This window comes from Dermacentor andersoni, chromosome 3, assembly GCF_023375885.2.
Source record: "Dermacentor andersoni chromosome 3, qqDerAnde1_hic_scaffold, whole genome shotgun sequence".
In the NCBI taxonomy this organism is placed as follows: Eukaryota; Metazoa; Arthropoda; class Arachnida; order Ixodida; family Ixodidae; genus Dermacentor; species Dermacentor andersoni.
This window is the reverse complement of record NC_092816.1, coordinates 32,836,125-32,853,276: the sequence shown is the minus strand read 5'-3', so window position 1 is coordinate 32,853,276 and position 17,152 is coordinate 32,836,125. Positions and strand designations below refer to the sequence as shown.

Sequence of the window (17,152 nt, the reverse complement as noted above, 5' to 3'; positions counted from 1 at the left end):
CGCCGATGTTGTAGAAGCATCGCCTCGAAGTTGAAGAAACGTCATTGCTACGCTTATCCTCTAGCAGTCACTCCAATCAGTTTGCAGGGCACAGTACATGGCGCTTGAATGTAGTCTACGAGTTCCGGTTTAAGGGCTCGTTCACATTCAAACAGTGCTTGAAAACCGCAGCGTCAGGCATGAACTCTCATCATGCTTGCTATATGAGATAAGTGGGCGTATTCCTAGTCAGCTTTAAAAGCCTACTTCACTGTTACACGCATCAGAATGCAAGATTGCGCCGCCAGCTAACCGTGCGCTGCGTGTGGCCTCAACCGCTTTGGCCGAGTTCCCTAACAGTGGCACTGCACGGAACTTTACTCGCAACGGCTTGTACATCGGCAAAAGAAATGCTGTAGAAAGCATGCATTGTTAGAAGAAAGACATACCCCGATTAAAGCAAGGTCCATCACGACTTAGCTCTTATTTTGCAGCCGAACTGCGTAAATTTTGACACACAGTACACTAGCGAAGCCCTGTGTACACGGCGTCACGTAAACAAGCATTTCAACGTATCGAACATGATGTGGTATATCTGGCGTTTACGATTAACAAAGCTCTCACAGATAGGTATTGGAAAGGATCAAATTAAAGGCAGTCGTCGCAACAACCCTGCGATATATACATATATATAGGTTATGCCACGTAACTTCAGCCAAACGTTAAAGATATGCAAATGCCACGTAGCTGAATAGAACCAAGGTAATGTTGTTTTCCGTCGCTTGGAGACAGCTTATTTCTTTCATTCCGCCTAATTGGATAATAATCTTAATTAATAAATAATTTCTCAAATATAACTAGATGAAAAGCGTCAAGGAGAAAATTGTAGAGCAACACGAAAAACTCTCCATATGTTGCTCGATAGGTGCTACATAAATGTTTTTCCGAGCGCGAAAGAAGCCCGCTAATACACGCAAGATGCCTCTAGCGGGCAGTCGCGCGGCAATTTGGCGTGTATTTGCGGGCTCATTTCACGCTTGGAAAAATTTATGCAGCACGTGTGAGCAACAGATGGCTGTTTTTCATGTTGCTCAACAATTTTCTCATTGACACCTTTAATCTAATTAAAATATATGAGAAATTGCTTAATTAATACTAATCATCTAATTATACTGAATGAAAAAGAATTATTTGAGTATCTCCAAGCGACAGCAAACAACATTACGTAGGTTCTGTCTAGCTACGTGTCATTTGCACATTTTTAATGAATGTCTGAAGTTACGTAAGACACCCCGTACAAAGTGCCGCGCGTCTGTTAGAAATAACATAACCTGGGGGTTTCCTTGTGTAATCCTGCGAATGCCGAACGACGGTTGCGCAAATTTCACAACAACAGCAAGATTGCCGTCAAAGGGTGGTTCTGCTGGCGCTGCATTCCAGCGGCCTGTCTTTCCCCAGCTTGCGGCCCGGCTCCTCGTTTACCGTGCTCATCCGCGACGCGCACACTGCTAGAATGGTAGCACGGTGCGCCTGTGGGACGGAACTACTGTGGACAAATAGTTAGCCTACAAACAATACAACACCTTTGCCGAGCTGACTAGTAGTATGAGACAAAACCCTCTCCAAATTGCAGACCAGTCAGACACATACATACAGCTGGCGAGCGCGCGTATTATCCCACAACACTGCTTGTGGAAGGAACGTAACTGGTTCCGTTAAGGTGCCGTTACGGGAAATAACCAGGCATGGCAAGCCCGCAACTTATGTCCCGTTAGCTGTTTTAGTAATATTGTGGTTTTTAAAGCAGCGTATGAGGTCTTTTTCGGAGATGGTGGCAGCCCTGCCTTCCGGAAATATTCAGAAATTACATCCAATGGTCACCGTAATGCTTCTTCTTAATGGTCAACTGTTCCCACTGTTCAAATCGCGACATCAGCATAGTTGGTTCGCTCAACGGCATAGATTGCTCGCAGAAGGTGTTGAAGTTGGGCCATTGCTATCAGAGACTCCTTGAGTCCTTGAGGGACTCCCTCGTAGTTTTGTGTGGACAGATCAATTGTCTCACCGAATTTAATCTCAAAAGTCCATTTCGAGGGGGCGAATAATGCAAGGAAGGGGTAAGGCGTGCAGACACGGACACAAGAAAGGAGAAGTGGACAACACGAACGCCGGTGTTCTTCTTCTCGTGTCCGTGTCTGCACGCCTTACCTCTTCTTTGCATTATGAATCCTTGCCAACTAACTCAGCTTTCTGTTGTTCTAAGATTCGAGGGGAAAGCTTTCACGTAGCGTAGTATTGCTCCTCGTGTGCCTCTCCGTATCGTGGATTTCCTGACGGTGGCATGTGTGATCGAGTCAAAGGCCTTCTTTGTTTCACCGATTGCGACCAGTATTCTTAGGTCGATCAACGTACGCACGGCGGCCATGACGTCTTCCCTAATGAGGAGGAGATTGTCCCATGTGATGAGATAAGCTCGAAAGCTGGTTTGATGTGGGTTGAGAATTCCGCTCGTTTTGAGGAACCAACCTAAGGCGACTTGCAACCATCTTCTCCATTACTTTCACACGTATGATGTTAGTGGTATTTGTCAGAGGCTGACGACGCCTGTCGATGGCTTTATTGGGTCGAAAATTGAATTTACAAACGACTCCTTCTCGGGAAAGTCGTCAAACTTGAAAATATGTATTATGTGGTCAGGAGGCTCGCTTTTCAATCGTCCGATAGGTTATGTTATACCTTATGCCGTCTAGGCCGGGAGCACTGCCAGTTTTGTCGTTCTGTAGAGAATCCTTTAGTTCGTCCATGGTAGAAGGAAGGTCCATGCCCCAGTGCTGTTCCGCTATGGGAAAATCCAACAATAGCAGTTATTTCGCCCCATGGCTTGTCCAGTGGTTGTGAAAATAATTAGCCAGACGTGCCACTTCTTCGTCCGACTTCTGAAGACGTAACGCGATGTTCACAGCTAAATTTCCTAATTTTCGACTGCTTTAATGCCAAGGAATTTGTGCCATATCTCTAGGAGAGCAGTTTTTTTGTTAAGGTTTGTGCAATGGTCTCTCCACGCTGCGCATTTCAGCTGCAGCGCATGGCGCCAAACCTCTGCACTTGCTTTGTTAAGTTGTATATTTGCTTCAATGGACTGCCTGTTTGGTCTGTAGCGCTGTTGGGCTCGCAGGCGTGTAGCCCAGAGGTTTAGAAGATGCGTGTCTGGTCTCGCATTACCTCCTGATATCTATTCAGTAACTGTGGGAGTTCTATAGCCTGTTCGACATTTTCAAGCAAGTTGAATGAGTTATCCTTGCTTTCGATTTCACTTCCACACGTGTTCTTCAACGTGTGCCTGAATAAATCGTCCTTGACTGTTTTCACTCGTGTAAGTTTGGCGGTTTTGTGGAGCCGGTAGGTATTTATATTCTTTATGGGCAGGTGGTCTGTGCTCATTGCGTCACTTAAGACTAACCAGATGGCTTTGAGGCCCCCGGTCGCTTATGTGAAGTCACAGTACGTGTCTACTTGGCGCATGGGTCTCAATGCGCGTGATTACACAGAGATCATTCAGCAGCAGTAGGTTTGTGTTTTCAGCGATGTTTTTCATACCTTCGCCCCGAGATGAGGAAGTTGCATATTCTCAGTCGGGATGCCAGGTACAAAATCTGCACCAAAGAGCAGTGTGTATTTCCCTGGGAAATTTTGGAGTTCTTTAATCCAATGCATACAGTCTCCGACTTTGTTTTTTCGGCGGGCACGTACGATCGATCACGTATTATCCTCCTGCCTTCATTGCCTTAACGGGACTCTAACTGCAACTACTACTCTGGGCTAGCAAAGTTTATAGATTTTGAGGCTTTAAATACCATAACTACTATCTGATTATGAGGCACGCCGTAGTGCGGGCACCGAAATAATTTTGACCACCTGGGTTACTTTACAACGTGCACCCAATGGACAGTACACGGCGGCGGTTTTTGCACTTTGCCCCCACCGAAATGCGGCCGGCATGACCGCGATCTGACCTCGCGGGACCTCTTGCTTAGCATCGCAACGCAGTGTTGTGCTGCAGATTTGCTTCGGTGAGTTACGAAAAAGCATACGGTCTGTGAAGCCACTTGTAAACAAGACTCTGCCGGCGTTCCGAACGTCAGGTTAACTTTTTACACTGCGAAAACAAAAAAACTGCGCGCAATATAGGCCGCACGGATCTCGAAGGTTACGGGCTGGGAAAAGCGGCGAGAAAATAGCATCCGTGTGACGCTAAAGCAAGTTAAGCAGGAATAACGAACTAGTTAAAGTTAGCACCCTGCCTGGGCCTATAAAAGGGCCACGTGAGAAAGCACCAGCTTCGGAAACTCCTAAACTTTATGGGAATCCAGATTGGCTATCTCATCTGCTCTGTCAAATCTCGCCCACATGCCAGTTTGAACAGTCTAAGCGAACAATCGATCTATTGATTTTGGCTGCAAGAAATCGAAGGTAAACTGTAAGGGAATCTGCAACCCTATCACGCTGAGCGGAGGCTGACAGCCTTTTGTGCTCTGGTTATATTGTCCACTAATGTACCAGCAATTCGCTGTTTCAGCATGGGAAACTACGCCACCTTTGGGTACTACGGCTCCATGAACATCATGAAGATGATAGACAACGCAGGTGAGTGGTCAGTTAAGCTGCATGTTTTGCCGGCTAACGGCGGTACCATGTGATGACATGATGTAGCGAAAGAGCACAGACACAAAGAAGAGACGCACAGAACACGTCGCAGGCACAGAGAACAACTTTATGGAAAGACATTGAGCTACATCATATATAGTCTTTCCAATGCGACAGGAAAGAAGAGACACATTTATGTGTGTGCATATAAGTGTATCGCCACTGACTTATCGTCACTGGCATGTTATGACCAGTGACGATAAGCCATTGGCGATATACTTCAAATATGCCAGTTTCACTCGTCCAGTGATTTCCTTTCGTCTACTGAGTGTCGCAGACGAGTGGCAGTCGTTTCATCTTTTTGGAGTGAACGTTGCGCGATTAAATGCAGCCAACTTTGCACAAAACTATTATTTTTAGCGCGCAGTTGGCGGAAACAAAGCGGGCGACTGGCCATCTGGGTTTCAAAAATGAAGGCACGGAGTGAAGTGGCTCCAGCGTCTACGGTTGCCTTTTCGATGCCAGAATCGTAACGTTCTTTCGTCATTCCTTCACCTCCCAAGTAAACAATTAGGCCTGGAATGCCCCAGAGTCACGCTCGGAGCTTCAATTTAGCACTTAACGATTGCGAAACAATCGCGACCCCCCGGTCGCCTCTTTCGCGTGGACCTGGCTCGGCAGAAACGCTTTTTCGCCAGCGCTCGGTGATTTCTTTTCCAGGCTGCACTAACAGTAACACGTCGCCTAGAGAATAAATAACAAAAGCACGCTTCACTTCTGTTCCAAGAAATACTGCGCTTTATAGAGATTGCTTTTGGGACTTTGCCTACTTGCAGCTCAAGAACGCAGAAGGTAGTCTACAGTAAAGGACAACAAAAAATGACAAGTGAACTGCTGATATTGCAATAATGAAAGCCATGCAGAGTAAAGCAGTCGTAAAACAAACCGGGAAATTTGGATGGCTTTCTGTGCCATCAAAGCCAAGTTGGCCCGGAAAGGGTTAACGGGTCATCCAAAAGGAACTCTCCGTCACACCGAATATATATCTATTGAAGATTCAGGGACCCCTATATTCGATGGGTGGCAATATTATATCTTTCTGGATTTTCTGGATTTCTGGATTAATTACGAAATTTGCAAATAATTTCTGAACGCTCGATTTCTCCCTATTTTCCTGCTTTTTACAAGGTGCCCGCGGTGTCCTCTCTGAACTAAACAAGTCACCTTGTTTTTATTTTTAGTAAATAAAAACAAATCGTGGGTGACGTAAAAGCAAAGTTCTAAGTGTGTGGGTTATAGTGTTTGAAGTAAATTACTTATGCAAACATTCCGGACTGTTATAAGGGTGTTTCACGGATGGTAATATTTATTCAGCTGTCCTTGGAGATGTGTAATTGCTACCGGAATCAATTACGTCATTGTAGAGCAATTAGGATAAGTACAAGGAACAGAGAACCAGACACCACAGGCGCATGTGTGAACCACGGTTTGAGAAGCTATAGATTTTGAGCAGAAACAAGGAAAGTACTACCGTGAGCATTTGGAGGGTTTCTGTATCAGAAAAGCATTTTATTCAGGCGAAAGCCTCATATGTCTCATTGTAAGGTGCCCTTGAAAGACCTTATCGCCAGAAAACTTGCAGATACGACCGTACAGTCAGGACGGCACAAAAAAGTGACGTTTCCCTTCGTTAACTCGGGTGACGCGCAAACACATGAGCACTATAGCGCACACGACGCTATCGACCCTCAGTGCGCCTTGACGGCTACACTGTCTGCTTCGCCGATCGTTTTCAAGACAGGGCTCGCGTGACCACGCCGTACGCAGCAGCCACCGGAGTAGAGCGCCCCGTTCTAATTATTCGCTTACTATCTAAATTACCTGGCGTGGTGGCGGCGCGCACAGGCAAACATGACCACTTCACACGCGATGACCACGGACACTCGCTGACAAAAAGCTGACGTCAGGAATCGCGGCGGCAGCAGCGAGCGTAGTGACCTTCCTGCTGTTTATCGCTTCAACGCAAACTGCGCGGTGAGAGCACAACGCACGCTAAGCTACGAACCACCGGCCCGACTCGACTGTACCCCCAAAGAACATCGTGTGTGTGTGTGCGTGCGTGCGTGTGCGTGTGCGTGTGTGTGTGTGTGTGTGTGTGTGCGTGCGTGCGTGCGTGCGTGTGTGCGTGCGTGCGTGCGTGCGTGCGTGTGCGTGTGCGCGTGCGTGCGTGCGCCGTGATAAACACGTACGCATATGCGCATTATTCTGTACGTTTTTCGTGCTTGGCTGGGGTAACTCAAATTTTGAGGACGCTTAAGCTTCGCCTTTAAGAGCGGAACGTGCTAGCATTCAAAAATCCATAAGTGCTTCTTCTCACGCTTCCGGGCAACTGTAGGAAACGCTGGCGCTATGCACAAAGGCGAGCGTTGTGGTTCTTTTTATGGTGTACAAGGAACCAAGGTGGTCGCGCCGCTCCTACTAAGACAGACCTCAATCGGCAGCTGGAAAACGCTATAGCGTTTTCCAGCTGGAAAAGCTGGAAGGAGTTTATGTTTGAGGTTCCCCGTAATGTAATTATGTTATCGCGTATATTTAAATTACATTCCGACGCTATCATGTCCGTAGGTTGTAATTTACGATTCTTCTGACGCCTTTTGCTAAAAAAATTCAATTAGTTCAGTAACTTCGCGCTACACGGAGCGCCTGCGTGGTTGGGTATGCGTGGTTCGGAATGATTATTCCCGAAACGACGGTCGACGACGCCAGATTTTTTGCGACGCGGGGCTCTTAACGCTATCGCGTGAAAATTAAATCAGTTGTAAGTGTAGCGCCCGTTGTGTCTGGTTCTCTGCTCTTTGTCCTTGCCCTGATTGCGCGACAATGGTTTCGTCAAACGAACTCGCTCAAGAGCAAGTTATATCAACTTTAATAAAAGTTCTCAATGTTGAAGCGATGTTTTATGCGTGTATATAAATTACAGCTTCTGAAAAAGAAGTTTCTTTAGCCGTGAGCAATGTACGGGACGAAGTTGGCTTACGGGAATTAGCTGTGGCTGGTTATTTGTAAGTGCTGCGGTGATGTAGTGTCGCTTTGATATCTTTCATTTGTATGTTAACGCTGTGTGACTCCTAATGTTGTTTAACCTTGTTATCAAAATAAATATTCTGGCGTCCGAAACCCACGTACCTGTGAAGCAGAACTGCTGCAAGTTGGATGACACTGACAGTCAAAACATACGTTTTGCTTTTTTGACTTCCGCGCGAAATCCCCATGCGAACGAAAGTTCAGTGCTTTCAGGTTTTAAACAAGGGGCAAAGTTGCATTGTGAAAGGTGCAAGGTTCTGTGCGGAATAGGATACCTGAATTTTGCATTTTGATTCCCGTCAATGAGTCCCGATTCTGTGTGGCATGCTTTCGCTGTACCAAATGCTCAATTTTGCTTCTCTCCATCTTCCTGTCCCTGGGAGGAGGGAGAGGGGAATTAGGCGGCTTAATTTAATGTGATTTGATGCTTGTTATTTCTTATCGCCGCAGCTACCACAAGCGATCTTTATTTTTTTTTCAGGAAGCTACGCAAAGGCGGGGTACAACCACCCTATTATGTGGCCTGGAACGTACGCAGTGGGCAAGATGAATTCACACTACAGATGCTTCAACCCTACTAACGCGGTGTGTTTCGTTTATTATTGCTTTAGCTTTATGAGTGTCGCAGTGAAGAAAGGTGTGAAGTGTGGGAAGCCGGTCGCGTGGTAGAGGTAGAGAAGGGATTGGAGAGCTTAGAACAGCAATGAAAATATTAGGCCATTCGAACTTCTTTTTTCTACTTCATGTATATATTGTAAGGAAGACACAAGACAGGCAGAGCACCGCTTCCCTTTGAGCTGTCCTTTATTCCTTCCTCCGTTCATTTTCCTTGCGCGCGCTGTCTTGTGCTGCTGAGTTGTCCTTCTCAGAAAGTTGACGAAAGGATGATTCCACGGACAAGTCTTGTCGTCCGTGGAGAAACGTCAATAAACCCACACATGCTACCTGAAGGCTTCCGGTTGCCTTCACCCTTCACCCAAAAAGATTGCGTTCTCGTGACGCCTGCGGCAGAGAGGATGTTCCACATGCGCCGCCAAGGTTTGTGAGTGGTGGCGCTGCCTAACACTCCCAGGGTTCTACTAGGAAACATAAATACCCAAGAAAGTGGATGGTGAAACGGCGCCGCGGTAGCTCAATTGGTAGAGCATCGCACGCGTAATACGAAGGTTGTGGGACCGTTACCCACCTGCGGCAAGTTTTTTCATCCACTTTCATTTCAATTAATTTATCCGTTCTTTATTTCATGTATTAAGCACAAGTAACTTCCCCTATGTTGTCCTTGGTGTCAGTGTTTGTTAGCTTCTTATGATATGAGACATGCTCCAAGTGACACGAAGGGGCTGGCAATATTTAACTCTATTGATACTAGAACTCCAACGGCACGAACAACAATATAAGTTCATCATTCAATCAATGTTTATTAAATTATCGACTAATTGCCTGCATTCGTCTTTGCGCGTTGCTAAGGGGCACAAAAATGGCAGAATATTACGTATTGCATAAGTAAACCAAAGCAGAAAACAGCAAGAAATACAAGAATGTATGTCACAGCAGTAGAGGCACTGGTTTAATGCTGTGGATATTCAGATTGCATGGCAAACATTCCAAGACAAGTTGTATGCGTTGCCGTGCATCCATAAACAGGCTGGTGTTAAAGGTCAATACCGAGTAGGTTCAAGCAAGTTCAAGAAAAACAACAATAGTGAATTCGCAAGGATTTCGACGTTTTTACATATTCTCAGAAGTCAGAATGAGCTAGAGTTATTGCAAAAGTTGTCAATTTAAAGAAGGACTACTGTGTCTACACTACGTAGCTGTTCGCGGGGCTTCAATGCAAACATTATAAATGAAATAGAAGTGACCCATATCACCACGTGCGACCGTCTGAAGAAATACAGGATCTGCTCTATCACCCTCGATCTGAAGGGGGACCGTCAACGCATAGCAATATGGTTGGGGCTAGAACTATCAGCCTGGAGGAAAGACGTGCGCGCATGGTCACCGCGCATCGTTAACATCGAATTACTTCCCTGCAGCACGGCCGTCGTCGCCGTTCTGGTCCCTACATTTACTGCGAGCACGCCTTACCATTCCGGGCTTTAAGAGATAGACACAATTAAGTGTCCGTACCACCACAGAAAGCAGCGTTGTTGCTACTGCACGACAGTGACCGCTTACATAGTTGCACCGGTGGATCTGACATGCACTCTAGTTCAGCAGCTGCAGTGTGTGCCCGGCTAAGTCTATCGAAATAAAATTCAATACATTACATTTGACAGCGACGACGGCCACTGAACTTACCATCCTGCATGCAGCAATTCAATATATCGGCCGGGAAACGCCCCAGGAATAGACTATATTCGGCAATTCCAAGGCAGTCACCTATAATTTACTCTCCTTATTACGCCGTGGACCTCACGTACAAACTGCCATGCACATCAGAAATTGAGAACGGACATCCCATTTCTCTTTCAATGGTTGCCAAGTGATTAGTTAAGGACCGAGCCACTCGATCTGTCCATGACCGTGTTTGTTGCGTTGCTATCCCGATGTCGAGAGCGGATGCAGCAGGAAAGCTCCACGCGATGGCATGCAAGCTTACGTTGGTCCAACAGAATTGGGCAGACTTTATACAGACCAGCGCATTTGTTCCATAGATGCCTTTCTAACTCTGCCTTTCGCACGGCTTACAGCAACAAGAGGTGACTCATATTTCTCGTGTATGGATCGGAGCAGCTTTCACTAATGTATGTACACGTTCCTGCTCGAAATAGCCAGCAGGCCGGAACGGGAAATCTGTGGTTGCAGAGAGACGATTGCGCATCTTTTGTGTAACTCTCCTCTTTTTAATGCGCAGAGAAAAGCGCTCTGTGCCATGCTCGACAAGTATCTTTTCTTTTTTTACTATAGTCGTTTTTACATGCCTCATCCTTTCTACCCGTTCCCGATCCCCTAATGCAGAGTAACCAACCGGACAGTTAATCTGGTTAACCTCTCTGCCTTTCTTCTTTTACTTTGTTTCTCTAGCTTTCTGTCACTAATCGTTTTGCAAGTACCGTTCCATATAATGGAGGCGCATTCCAGCACTGAACGACGAACATCTGTCTATAATGTGAGGAAAGGGAGTTCGTAAAACCTCTAGACAGACGAAAGATAGCTCCTGGGCACCTGGGTGCTTGATGTGTGAAAGTTTTCACGTGAAGAGAGGAAGCATGAGAGCCTTCACTTGAGGAGATCACTGGTCTCGCTCACCTGAGGCAAAGTAAATTTTTTGATGGTGTAAGCAAACGCAAACTGGTGCGTTTGTGGCTGTATGATAGTATATTTGCTTTTGCTTTGCTTAAGAGAAACGTGTTTTCTCGACAGCGGTCGTCAAATGCGCTAACGTCTCCTTGAAGAGTCAAAATCGAGGACACAGGTGACTGATGTGAATATGAATACGAATGATAATACTTATAAAAGTAATCATAATATAACAATAACCTAATTAAAACTGTAGTAGACGTTAATCGAAAGAGGACAGTACTGCCTGTACTGACCATTGTGCTCTATATTCGCTCGACCTTACTGCAGTACGGGCCACCAACGCCCTGAAAACGATTGTGGCCTACGCTTGTCGGACTGGTTGGTCCAGGTTTGAAAGAAACATCTAGAAAATCGTAGACATTCGTTTGGTATATATTTTCTCTCCTTCCTTCCTTGTTTGCAGAATGAGACAGATGCCCGCTTGGTGGCCAAAGGTTCGAACCCGATCTCACCAGGATTTCGGGTGAGTATTTTTCGTCGAAGTTGCCGCGCCTTCCTCACGACAGATGACTTTGACTAAACGCGTAGATAAGTTCCTCGTTTCATTTTGTGACATTCGATGAACGTCGTGTTTTCTTTTGTGGCGTCTGCTAAATGTTACGCTGAGCTTTGTAAAAAGTAACCTTTTTCATATTACCGTTAAGAGATTTGGTGGCCTGGATAAAACAAAACGCAGAACGCTTAAATTGATCGCAGGTATAAGTATAAAAAGAAAGCGCGAAAGATGTCCGTCCGTTGTTTCGTAATATCGCTGGCTTTGACACTGTTACGTACTGCATTCAGTAGAACCGGAACAATTGTAGAACCCTGTAGTTTTGGCTTTGCGTGCGAGCAAGAGGCACTGACCCCCCAGTGATTGCAGAACATGCATAAACCTTGCGTGGTATACACGCGGGCATATGTTTTAGGTTGCATGGACCGAGTAACTGCTAAATATTAACAAAGGTAAAAATCACACCCCCGTGAAATGTCAATATATGTGCAAAATCCGTATTCGACCAGATGCGGCGCACATACGGTGTACGCCAATGTCGTGCGCGGTTTTATCAAAGCATCACCACGTTTTTCTTACTAAATTTGAAGGAATGACGTCATTCGCGTTAATTTGACGCCGACTTCAACCATTTTTACGTACTCTCCACGAGGTGGTGCCTAGATCCCTGTGCGCTGCACCGTGACCTTGCGAGCCCTCGGTGATCTGTGGCACATGGCGCTAAAATCCCCAGATTTCGGCAGTAATATTGTGAGAGAAGATAACGCAGCTAGGATTTCTTCAGAAACTGAACTTGTCATGAAATTTCATGACGCAGTAGGAGAGCTTTTTAAGCGGCTAGTAGCACTGGTCGGCCAGTAGCAACAGCTACTGGTATGTATACGCACAAGTGCGATAGGCAATTAGTCACATGTTAACGCGTCGATGACAATTTCGTGACCTTTATGCAGATGAACTGCAGCACCGCAGCGGTGATCTAGTGGTAGAGCACCCACCTCGCATGCGGGAGGCACTGAGCTCAAATCCCGGTACCACCGGAAGCTTACTGTTTTTTTTTTTTTTTCTAATGGGTTGTTCCCTAGCCTGGTGCTCGGCTTCTTGTGAGGGCCCTTCTCGAAAGGGGGCCCAATAGAGATTTCACGAGCTGTCTCTGGGCGCCTCTTGTCGAACCACGCAGAGCCTTGTTGTAAGGCATCCGCAGCAGGAGGCAATTGCTGCCACCGGGTACCTACCGGTAAAATAGGCACAAGAGCGCTCCCGGCTGGGTGCTCGGCTCGGCCCCCAACCCGAAGGCGTCCCCACCTAAATAGATGCACTTGGGGGCCATACGGGAAAAGGCCGCAGTGGGCGTGGCCCAAACCTCTTCTTTTGTGTGCTTAATTTAGGGCGCAGGCCCCCTTTCCTAAGCGTCGGTCGGTCTATCGTTCGGCCTTTCCTAAGGCCGAACGACAGACCGGGGCACACTTGTGCCCATTTGAACCAATGGATGTTCGGCGGCGGTGCGAATCGAGCCCACAACATCCCGCAGCCGAGGCGGGTGCACTACATATAGGTCACGGCTGTGGCCCCGCCTATTGCTCTTCCTGAAAGCTCCGCACAGTATTGCTTCGTCAAAAAGCCGTGAGATTGGCGTGAACAAACCCAGCCGCTGTAATGTTTACACCTTTCTGCAATTTCTTATTATTCATCTGCAGCGTTATAGACTGACCTTAGGATTTAGTGCTATAAAATTCGCTCTTTTGATAAACTCATGGCCCTCAGTCCGCACTCTTTGCCGATCCCAGCATAGTGTAGGATGTAGAAGTGTTAGGTAGGGTAAAGGTGCAATGATCATAAGTTAGTGAGGTCTAGGATTTCTCTCAATACGAAGAGAGAAAGAGTAAAATTAGTCAAGAAGAAACAAGTCAGTCCAGACGCAGTGACGGTAAAATCAGACTAATTCAAGCTAGTGCTTGCAAACAAATATGCAGCTTTAGAACAGAGATGAAGATGACAGAGGTAATGAATGAAACCATAACTAGGCTTATTTCAGAAGCATAAATTGAAATGGGAGGTATGGCACCAAGGCAACCAGTAGGTAAGCTCTCCCAAGTAACAAAGGACCTAATAAACTACAAAGCCTGAAAGTATCCAACTCAAGAGATCAGACAGAATTAGCGATACTTTCAGAACTGGTCATCAACAAGGACAGAGTAAGGAGTAAAGGAAATTACAACGTGAGAAAGACTGAGGAAGCAGTAAAAAAGGGATACAGCTCGAAATCAGTGAGAAGAAAACTTGGAATAGAACAAGCCAATGTGCGTTCACTGAAAGATAAGCCGGGTAATATGATCAGCAATTTAGAAGATGTATACTGACCTGTACAGTACACAGAGCAGCCACGCTACCTCATTCGAAGTAGTAATAAACATGATACAGAGTTTTCTTTTATAACTAACGATAAAGAAGGGCCCTGCAAGAAATGACCTGTGGAGAAGAGGCAAGAGAGGATGGAATAACAGTGGATCTAATCAAAGATGGAGGAGGTATGCTTGAAAAGCTTGCGGCTCTTTATACGCAATGCCTCACGACAATACAAGGGTCCCAGAGAACTGGAAGAATATCAACATTACAGTAACTCACAAAAATGTAGACGTTAAAGAATTAAAAAATTATAGACCGTTACTTCCCGTGTTGTATAAAATATTCACCAAGATAATTTCCTACAGAATAAGAGGAACACCTCATTCAACCAAGAGAACATGCTGGCTTCAGGAAGGGATGCACTACAATAGATCACATCCATGTCATCAATCAGGTAACCGAAAAATCTGTAGAGTACAATCAACCTCTCTACATGACTTTCATAGATTACGAAAAGGCATTTGATTCAGTAGAGATACCAGCAGTCATAGAGGCACTACGTAATCAAGGAGTAAAGAAGGCTTACGTAAATATCTTGGAAAATACCTACAAAGATTTCACAGCTACCCTAATTCTCCACAAAACAAGTAGAGAAATACATGTAAAGAAAGGGCTCAGGCAATGTGACACAATCTCTCCAAGGCCATTCACTGCATGCTTGGAAGAAGTACTCAAGCTATTAAACTGGGAAGGCTTAGTAGTGAAGATCAACGGCGGATATCTCAGCAACCTTCGGTTTGCAGATGACATTGTCCTGTTCAGCAACGCTGGTGACAAGTTGCAATAAATGACTGAGGACCTTGACAGTGAAAGTGTGAGAGTGGGGTTGAAGATTAATATGGCAGAAAACAAAGATAATGCTCAATAGCCTGACAAGGGAGCAAGAGTTCAGGATCGCCATTCAGTCTTTAGAGTCTGTATAGCCGTACGTTTACCTAGGTCAATTATTCACAAGGTACCCTGATCACGAGAAGGAAATTTACAGAATAAAAATGGGTTAGTGTGCATACGGCAGACATCGCCAGATCCTGACTGGAAGCTTACCACTATCATTGAAATGAAAGTGTACAATAAACGTTTTCTACCGGTGTTAACTTATGGGGCAGAAACTTGGAGGTTGACAATGAAGCTCGAGAACAAGTTAAGGATCGTGCAAAGAGTGATGGAACGAAGAACGTTAGGCCTAACGTTAAGAGACAGGAAGAGAGCGGTGTGGATAAGAGAGCAAACAGGAATAGCCGATATTCTAGTTGACATCAAGAGAAAGAAAATGAAGCTGGGCAGGCCATGTAATGCGTAGGATGAATAACCGGTGGACCATTAGAGTTACAGAATGGGTGCCAAGAGAACGGAAGCGCAATCGAGGAAGGCAGAAAACTAGGTTGGGTGATCAAATTAGGAAATTCGTAGGCGCACCTTAGAATCGGTTGGCGCAGGACAAGGACAAGATCGCAGGGAGATCATCAGCAGAGTGGGCATAAAATATACTCAGCGATCATAAAATATGCTCCTGATGATGATGATGATTAAATTTAGCTACTGCAAATATTGAAAATGGCCGCCAATCGAACGTATATAGTGAAAGTGCCGAACCCGAAGCGTTAAGACCCATTCAAATTGTTTTCGTAAATACAGTCTATCGCCTCTACAACGAACGCCTTCTACAACGAAATGACCTGTATAATGAAGGAATAATTCTGTTCCGGTTCTACTGTGGGGTGTGCGGTGCGTGACCTTTACAACAGAGTGGCTTGTATGACGAATGATTTCGGAAGCCCCAAGCACTTCCTCCTTATGAATGTGCTTGACTGTAATTTTAAACAGAACATGAACTTGTGAGCACGCTGTGAATCCTGTAAGGGCCACCGTGCTGTGAAGCACAGTGTGAAAAGCATCGATGTGAAGGCAACCGTTGCTTCATCATGTGTCGAAGAGCCCACGCGTCGTGCAGGTATTTCGGCTGCTTACACGTAGCTTTTTAATAATAAAGCGCGTCCCAGAAGGCCATTATTGGAGCAACCTTTCTAACCCCTAAGTCGCTAAGATATCGCAAATTTTTGCTGTCACCTTGTTATAGAAATGTCGCCGGTCGCTTAATAGAAATATCTGTCGCTAAACACTAAAAAAATCGCTAAATCTAGCAACAAAATTGCTAAAATGGCAACACTGGCTGCGCGTCTCTGCAGTCCTTGACGATATGCACGCGAGCAAGGCATGCACCGTCGATAGCGGTATTGCCCGACGACGCGCCTACAGCGACGTTGCGCACGCGCCTCCAGCGTCCTTGTTGACATGGCAACAATATAGACAAAACGCAGTGGAATCCGTTACCGCCATACTTGCACACGTTACAGTTAACAAATAAACGATTGCAGTTACAATTGCTTCATTCAAAAATGTAATTGATTACATTGAACCAATTACTGCCCCACGAAAGTAATTGAGGAATTACTAAACATATATCGATTACGTCGACGTTACATTCCTCCCAACTTCGAATAACATAGCACAAGTGCCGTATATTGAACTAACTGGTCTTACTCGTATTCAGCGTCCTCTCCGTTCTTAGCTTTTCAAAAGTCCCGTCTGTCATCTTCCGTCATTCTCTTGTGAAGATATAAGCCGAGCTCAAAGTGCGTGCTGCAGGTGAGAGTGGTGTTTTAATGTAGAAAAAAAAACGTTGCGTTAAAGATTGTGATTACTCAATGCGTCATGCTCGCGTCTTTGACGCAAAGCATTTGATTGTTGCTGTGGCTCGGGGAAGGCTCTCCCGGTAGCACCAATGAAAAACTGAAAAAAAAAATCAATGTTAGTGTCCCGGTATCGTCTTTCTAACTGGCCGTCGTTGCCAAGCCGCAGGAGGGCCGGTTCAAATCGTCGGATACCATCTTGGTTGGGCGTTCTGCTGAGGAAACAAATGCTGAACGACAGGGCTTGCCTGTCTGAACATGGCGCATCCTCGAGGTTGCCGCCGTAGTCCGACCGCTGGCGCTCTATTTATAATTACTGTAAAGTTCTTGTGCTCAAAGCTACGTCACCTGTTACAGCTTGTCTCGTCAATAAAGTAACTGGTTACATGTAGTTGGTCACTGAAAAAAAATGTAATTAAATTACAGTGAGCGTCGCCGAGTAAGAGTAGTTAGTGCTCAAACCTGCGTTGCCTTCTTCAGCTTGTGTTACCGATAAAGTAACTGATTACACGTGATTGGTTACTGCAAAAATGCATTTGAATTACAGTGAGCG

At 45.7% G+C, this 17,152-nt stretch overlaps 1 protein-coding gene across 1 annotated transcript in view; it reads left to right on the top strand.

Moving 5' to 3' along the window:
• LOC126520735 (uncharacterized) overlaps positions 1–17,152 on the top strand; it is a 168,536-nt gene that overhangs the window by 148,569 nt on the left and 2,815 nt on the right. Inside the window, exons 17-19 of the mRNA XM_055064855.2 lie at positions 4,556–4,623; positions 8,189–8,292; positions 11,417–11,476. Coding sequence (XP_054920830.1) covers positions 4,556–4,623; positions 8,189–8,292; positions 11,417–11,476 — 232 coding nt within the window. The remainder of the gene's footprint in view (positions 1–4,555; positions 4,624–8,188; positions 8,293–11,416; positions 11,477–17,152) is intronic.